At 45.9% G+C, this 7,699-nt stretch overlaps 1 protein-coding gene across 1 annotated transcript in view; it reads left to right on the top strand.

Moving 5' to 3' along the window:
- The first annotated feature begins 736 nt into the window (after positions 1 to 736).
- adamts9 (ADAM metallopeptidase with thrombospondin type 1 motif, 9) overlaps positions 737 to 7,699 on the top strand; it is a 68,563-nt gene continuing 61,600 nt past the window's right edge. The window contains exons 1-3 of the mRNA XM_084063210.1: positions 737 to 869; positions 1,993 to 2,507; positions 5,877 to 6,039. Coding sequence (XP_083919336.1) covers positions 764 to 869; positions 1,993 to 2,507; positions 5,877 to 6,039 — 784 coding nt within the window. The 5' untranslated portion in view covers positions 737 to 763. The remainder of the gene's footprint in view (positions 870 to 1,992; positions 2,508 to 5,876; positions 6,040 to 7,699) is intronic.

Here is a 7,699-nt window from a genome sequence, read left to right as displayed (position 1 = left end):
TACAGAACTTTAACGGGAGTGGCCTCACTCACTCACTGTAGCACCAGTGTACCTAGGCTGAGCGCCGCCCCTCACTCTAGAGAGAGAGAGAGAGAGAGAGAGAGAGAGAGAGAGAGAGAGAGAGAGAAAGAGAGAGAGAGAGAGAGAGAGAGAGAGAGAGAGAGAGAGAGAGAGAGACCGCTCGCTCGCTCGCTCGCTCTCGTCCCAAAGCCCTTTTGCACCACTAGAGCCCACCACACAGTCCGCCTGTCTGAGCAGCACAAACCCACCCCTCTCTCTTTGCAGTTATGCATGATCGCCAGGGGATCCACCGCGAGCCGACCACCACCACCACCACCACCACCACCACGTCCCAGCAACAAGGCAACATTTTACCGGCCAGCAAGAACCATCCACTACTCGAGAGATAATAATCCAAACCCCCCATTGGATGTGGTGGGGCAGGACTGGAGAGGGACCGTTACCAGGGAGGAGGCGCGCGTGTCCAGCTTGAGAGTAACGGTCGGAGTACTACCGGCGGAATAAAAAGGCCGATCAGAGGGGCCAAGCGGAGCAGGAGCAGTACAGTAAGCGGAGCAGAAGCAGCACAGTTACCGGAGCAGGAGGACCAACAGCAGCACCGGGGCCGGCCAGTGCAGCAGGAGGTGGTGGGAGGTGGGAGGAGGCGGAGGAGGAGGAGGAGGAGGAGGCGGTGGTGGAGGATCTACTGGACGACAGGATTCGGGGGGCTGTTCGCCGCTACTCCTCAGAACGTGGAACAATCATGCATGTGCTCTTCTGGGGGTTCGGGTTTCTGCTGTTCCCTGATCTCTTCTTGAAGGTTGTGGTAGGATCCGCCGCGGCGAGGTTGCGTTTGAATTCCGGCAAAGGTAAAGAGCTAGTGGTTCTCCAACTTTTTCCATGTCAAGGACCCCCCAAATTGACACCTATTAGCCCCGCGGACCCCCCATTTGAAAAGATATGCCAGGGACTCAACCATTTGATTTCTTGGGGGTCCCAATCTACATGAACACTAATGATGTATCATCATCATTAGTGTTCATTTAACTCTGAGAGTGTACACATGGAACCAAATGGACCCGTTATGAGAAGGTTTTTTATGACTATAGCAGTGATTTCAACCATTTTAATTCCAAGGACCCCCAGGTTTGACATGCATTTTAGGCTACGGACCCCATTTAATGGCATTCCGATCTCTGGGACCCCAATTTATATTCTAAAATCAATGTTGATTTAACTCTGAGAGTAACGGGTCTATTTGGTTCCATTTGTAGCCTACACTCTCAGAGTTACAGACCCATAAGGGTCCATTTGGTTAACTATCCATTATTTAGCTGGGGACCCCCTGGAACTCCCTCAAGGACCCCTGGGGGTCCCCGGACCCCACTTTGAGAACCAACGAGGTAAAGTACGGTTGTTTGGTTGTTGCAGCTCTGGGGCTGGCTGCTGCCATGGTTGGATGCGTTGTTTGCTAGAATGAATGACTTTTTTTTTAAACAGCGGCCAAGCACATGACTTTTTCATTGCTTGAACTGTTAGACCTGAAGTTTATTGAATGATTTTTTTTTGGGTCACCTTGCAGAGTAAACACAAGTTGGTTGTCTTCATTTGTATAGCCAACACTACACATGAGTTCCAGAATGGTAGATATAGCCTAAAATCTGCGATTGAATGACCTTAGCCTCGGATCGAGACTCTCTTAGATGTTTTTTTTTTTTTATCGATTTTGACATTAGCATTATCTACGATACGAAAGTAAAAGTCAGACTCGATAAAATACATCTGATCAGTCTTGATCCAAGGCTAATATGACCTAATTAATATTCCTTATTTCAAGAAAACCCTCTAAATTATTGTGGAATTGTTGTGATTTCTATAGCTTATACATTTGTGTGTGTGTGTGTGTGTGTGTGTGTGTGTGTGTGTGTGTGTGTGTGTGTGTGTGTGTGTGTGTGTGTGTGTGTGTGTGTGTGTGTGTGTGTGTGTGTACAGTGAAAGAGATCGGCGCGTACGAGATCGTGACGCCGGTACGGGTGAACGAAGCCGGCGACAAGTTCCCAACGAGCGTGCACTTCAAAAGGAAAAAGAGAAGTGTAGGAGGAGGAGGAGGCGGCGATCAGAGTCAGACGATCATCAGCCCCAACACCAACAGTAACAACACCATCATCACCACTACTACGGACGAATACCAAAACGCTCGCCCCAAAACGCAGTCGCCCCCCCGGGGCAAATCCGGCGACCTCGGAACGGACCAATGGGCGTCTCCGAACATCCACTACAGGATCTCCGCCTTCGGACAGAGCTATCACCTCAACCTCACGCTAGAGTCGGGCTTCATCGCGCCGCGGTACACAGTGACAATACTCGGAGGAGGAGGGAACGTAACAGATCTTTCGGAGGAGGAGGAGAAGGAGGAGGAGGACACGGAGCTGCAGCACTGCTTCTATAAAGGGCACGTGAACGCTCACGCGCAGCACGCCGCGGTCATCAGTTTGTGCTCTGGACTGGTGAGTTGTTCCGCTTCTTTCTTACACGCATGGGTTAACCCACTTGAACCCCCGGCAGTCCCCCTTGACCTGGGGGGGGGGGGCATTCGGCAGAAATAGCAGATCTAGATCTACAAGCTCGCAACGACGTGTACATAGGCGTTGAAGGAAACATGAGCAGTGTAGAGAGCCATTGGTTCTCAACCTTTTCAGGCCACCCCCCCCAAAAAAATAAAATAAAAAATACATGAAAATTAAAAAAGAAAAATCATATTAGAACTGACAAGCACTTGGAATGTAGGCATTGAGGCGTTACATTTAGCTTGACTCGGTTCCACAGATGTACATATTGTGAAAATAGCAGATCTACAATCGGCTATTTTCACAATGTCTGCCTCTTTCTACATTATTTGACAATTTGAGGTATTAAAAAGGTCCTTAAATTGCCACTTCACTGTCACCTGGGGACAGCCCCCACAGAATCATGTGGGGACCCCCCCTGGGCGTCCCGACCCACAGGTTGAGAACCACGCTATAGACGAATAGGGGTTTAAGTGGTTAAACTGCCATGCATGGTGGTTTTGCAAATTGGACCGTATATGGTTTCAGTCTCACCTGTTATAGGTCAACATTATTGCTTTCCCCAGCAGTTGCTGCTGGATAAAACTGTCATTCCTACTTTGGACAGTTTAGTTTGTAGCCTACCCTTTTACGCGGAGATATACTGCTTTGTTTGTGTGCGCACGCATTTATCCCATTTCTGCATTAACATAACTGACTGAACGGTGATAAGTTGATAAAGAGCAGATTCTGTGATACATATTAGACGGAGCGCTGCCGTTTCTTGTATAGTTTTCCCAAGAGTCCACTAATAGGCTCTATGCACAGCAGCCATATTATCACTTCCTTCACAGGTGTTACCAATGACACTAATGAAGGCTCTGTTCCATTTAGTCTAGCACAGTGGTTTCCACGAGCCCCATAACTCTGAGAGTGTACAAATGGAACCAAATGGACCCGTAAGGGTCCATTACACACCTGTAAGGGGCTATCTGGAAGCCCATGAGGGTCCCTGGACCCCAACTGTAGACCCACTGGTGTAACAGAGTGTTTCCAGTGGGCCAACATGCACAATACCAGCACCCTGACTCTGTTCGACCAGAATGGAACAGAGCCTTCATTAGTATCATTGGTAACACCTGTGAATGTCTTCATAATATGGCTGCTGTGAATAGAGCCTATGACCGGACTCTCAGTGTCAAGTTGAAGGCACACTAGTTACTCTCTGTGTGACATATATTACACACTGGTTCTCAACTTCAGGCCCGGGGACCTCCAGGGGATCCAAATGAACCCTTACTACGGGTGTGTAACTCTCCATTTGTATTTGTTTTTACAGTGTACATATTTGAAAATAGCCGATTTACAAGCCCACAAAACGTTGCGACGCGTTTTGTGACCTTGTGGATCGGCTATTTTCCAAAACATCCGAAACAACACAAATCTGGTACGGGGGCTCCCTGGCACAAAACATTTTCATATGGGGTTTTGGGATGAATAATACATTTGGGGGTTCATGACATGAAAATATTTGAGAACCACTGGTTTACACAATAATCCCAAACATTTAGAAACAAGCCCAAATAAGCAACTACTGTACACTTAAGAAACAAGCCCCCCCCCCCAAAAAAACGCAACCCGCAAACTACCAATATTTACCAAGCAACTTTACAGAAAAACAAGCCCCAAAGTCACTTATAATAAGCAGACATGGCAACACTGACTCCCATGCAAGCAGCACTACTAGTACAGGCAGTGCTGACGTCATCAAGAGCGAGTGGATGAGGTCCCAGCAGGCGTGGTATGAGTGAAGCACTCTGCTTTTGTGTCACAAAGTGCACGCCGAGGTTAAATGTAGTGATATATTAAACCCACGTATTTGATATCAAAAGGTTAATTTATTCCCCCAAATGACAAATCGAATCAAGAATAAATAATGCTCCGCTCCGCCGAGAGCTTCCAGGGGGAATGAGCTGACATTTCACTTATGCAGCCGCACATACTTTGCTCTAGAAAGACACACAGCCGGCTTATGATAAAATAAACTATGCACAACCTTATCTGACCGCCATTATTTATTGACATGGTGCTTTTAACCCATTAAGACCGGGAAAGCAATCCGTGTCATTTCTTTGGGCTATTCAAAAAGTAGCAGATCTACAAAGCACCGAGTGCCACGCTATGCGCTTGTAGATCTGCTATTTTTGAAAAAAGAAACTTGTGAAAATGTGTGCAAATCTTTGAATATGTTTGCATTTTTAAACGCAAGACGGCAGACTTTTAGTGGTTCCCTGATTATATGTTTTGTCATACTAGTATTATCAGGGGAGGTTATTATCTGTATAGATTGGACATGGTGCCAAACACATCAGACCAATGTTTCCTTGCGGGGCTGTCGTCATCATCGGCCTCCACGTGCAGCTGAGCTTCAGCTTAGTCAGTTCAGTTGAACCGTGAGAGAAAATAAGCACTGAAAGTAGCTAAACGGCATCGAGCATGAGCTCCATCTAGCTTAGTAGGCCTATTGCAATTTTCATGCCTTTTCCAAGTTAGCGAGTAGAACCGACTACGCCAGTGATTCTCAAACTTTTTCATGTCGGGGACCCCCGACATTTGGCCACGGAGTGGCGGACCCCCATCTCAAAACAATGTTGTGCCAGGGACCTCCAGAAGCAACCTTTTGATTTAAAATGTTAAATAAATGAATATACTGTATAGGCCTATTCAAAGATTTACACACATTTTTCACGGTTTTGCCATTTTTGATTATCCAAAGTATAAAATATGGTTAACCCATTAAGACCGGGGGCGCATATGCGTCTCATTTCAAGATTTCATTGGGCTATTCAAAAATAGCAGATCTACTACTTGTAGATCTGCTATTTTTGAAAAATCTTGAAAAAATATTTTCCAGATTTCTTTCAAAAAACTGTTGAGATTTAGACATTTTTTAAGAATCGCCTCAGGTCTTAATGGGTGAAAGTGGGTCAAATGATTGCAAAGCTATATATTTTAGCCGGGGTCCCCCTGGTACCGCTCCCCAAGGACCCCTGGGGGTCCCCGGACGCCACTTTGAGAACCAATGGAATACGCCATGTAAAATGTAACAGCTCTGCCAAGAAAGCAAAAGCAGAAATGAATAGTCAAATTGTTTATTCTGATAGCCATCATAGCCGAGGTACTTCACCATTATAATTGTCCTTTGAATTATAACAACGTGGGGAGGTCTTGGAACGGCTCATTTGCGGTGATCTACTAGATGGCAACGAAACCAGGCCTCAACTGTTACTGCTTCTAATGAACTAATTCCTTCTGCATGTTTGTTCCCAGCTTGGCACTTTCAGGTCTCCAGAAGGGGAATATTTTGTGGAGCCCCTTCACAGCTACAAAGGAGAGCACTATCAAGAAGAACACACCAAACCTCACATCGTGTACTTGAAGAGTGCGCCCAAGAAACAAGCAGGCGCAGAAGACTCGCCCTGTGAGACTTCAGGTACTGTGTGCAAACGTCACTGTCGTGCAGAAACCTCTTATCTCCATGTTTTAACTTTTCGTGTTTTTTTCTCGAAAATCAACGCCCTACTTGATCATTCTACAGCGCCACACAAAAGCATGAAAAGTAGCAGATCTGCAAGCTCGAGCTTGCAGATCTGCTACTTTTGGTGCTTTTGAATTTGAATCGTGAGAAGTAACAGTTTTGGACATATGAGGTTTCCACCCGATAGAGACGCTAAACAGTGATTCCACGCGCACACACACACACACACACATGCTGTGCTGATTCAGACTTTACTATTTTGCATTAGCCTGGGCAATCTGCTGACTGTAATTTGTGTGCTGTAGTTAGCCTTCACCTTAGCGTACCGTTTCTCCATGGGACCGACTGCCCTGTTTGTACCTCAGCCATAACCGCACAACACTAACTGACCAATCATCTGCCACGGGACTAAAGTGGAGGGAGGGAGGGGGAGACCTTTGTCTCAATGCCTGCTGGGAAAATGAGGGTCAGCTTCACCCGGATACAGGAAGGAAGAGTGGGCACCTGAACATTGTGGGCACCTCAATGACAATGTTAACCCATTAAAACCGGGACATTTTTTGATTTTAGCTATATATCTATACGTTTTTCAGAAAACTCTTAGGATTTAGAACATTGGTTTAGAACAGTGGTACTAAAAATGTTTACATTTTTTTTTAAATCGTGAAAGACACACACATTTCACACAAATCTTCAAAATCAAATAAAAAAAAATCTGATGGGGGTGTCTGCGGCCATATATATATCAATTTGGGGGGTCCTTGGCACGAAAAAGTTTGAGAACTGCTGTTTTAGAAAGCATTTTGTAGAATCCTTACATGGAAAACAACAAAATAAAGAATTTTGGAAAAGGGTCTCAACTAAAGTATTGTAATGTATACATGATTTGAACATGCACGGTACGTCATTATCAGACCTACATTTACCCTTACCTGTTTTTGCCCAAAATGACCGGCTAGCCACAGGTTTAGTAGCAATTTGTAGCAATTGTAGAAATATTGGGCCTTAAATGTCAAATGTTCAAGCGTGTTCAAATCATGTATATTTTACTTTGTTTTTTTTGTTGTTGTACATTTTGGAGAGAAACAAAAGAAGCCAATTTAATATTGAGGTTCCCACTCTTCCGGTTCCCCTTCACCCAGCTGATGGTTACTCAGATGGCCATGATGATGCTCAGGGGGGGGGGGGGGGGTGTTAGGGGTTAAGTGTTTTGCCCAGGGACACCTCGCCACTGAGCAAGGGTAACCGGGAGTTGAACCGGTGACCCTCTGCCTCTGGTGTGCGAGTAGTGTGAAATGTGTGTGTGTGTGTGTGTGTGTGTGTGTGTGTGTGTGTGTGTGTGTGTGTGTGTGTGTGTGTGTGTGTGTGTGTGTGTGTGTGTGTGTGTGTGTGTGTGTGTGTGTGTGTGTGTGTGTGTGTGTGTGTGTGTGTGTGTGTGTGTGTGTGTGTGTGTGTGGTGTTCATATACATGCACGTGCACGTTCAACGCCTGGGTCTCCCTCGTGGAAAGCCAACATCTTAACCACCTAGTCGAAAGGGGGATTGATAGGGCGTTCATTTACAAAAAAACACAAAAAGTAAAAATATGGAGATAAGAGGGTTCTGCCAGACAGCA

The sequence above is a fragment of the Gymnoscopelus microlampas genome (genome assembly GCF_963454915.1).
Source record: "Gymnoscopelus microlampas genome assembly, chromosome: 7".
Taxonomy (NCBI): domain Eukaryota; kingdom Metazoa; phylum Chordata; class Actinopteri; order Myctophiformes; family Myctophidae; genus Gymnoscopelus; species Gymnoscopelus microlampas.
The sequence above is the reverse complement of the archived record's forward strand: the minus strand, read 5'-3'. Positions and strand labels throughout refer to the sequence as shown.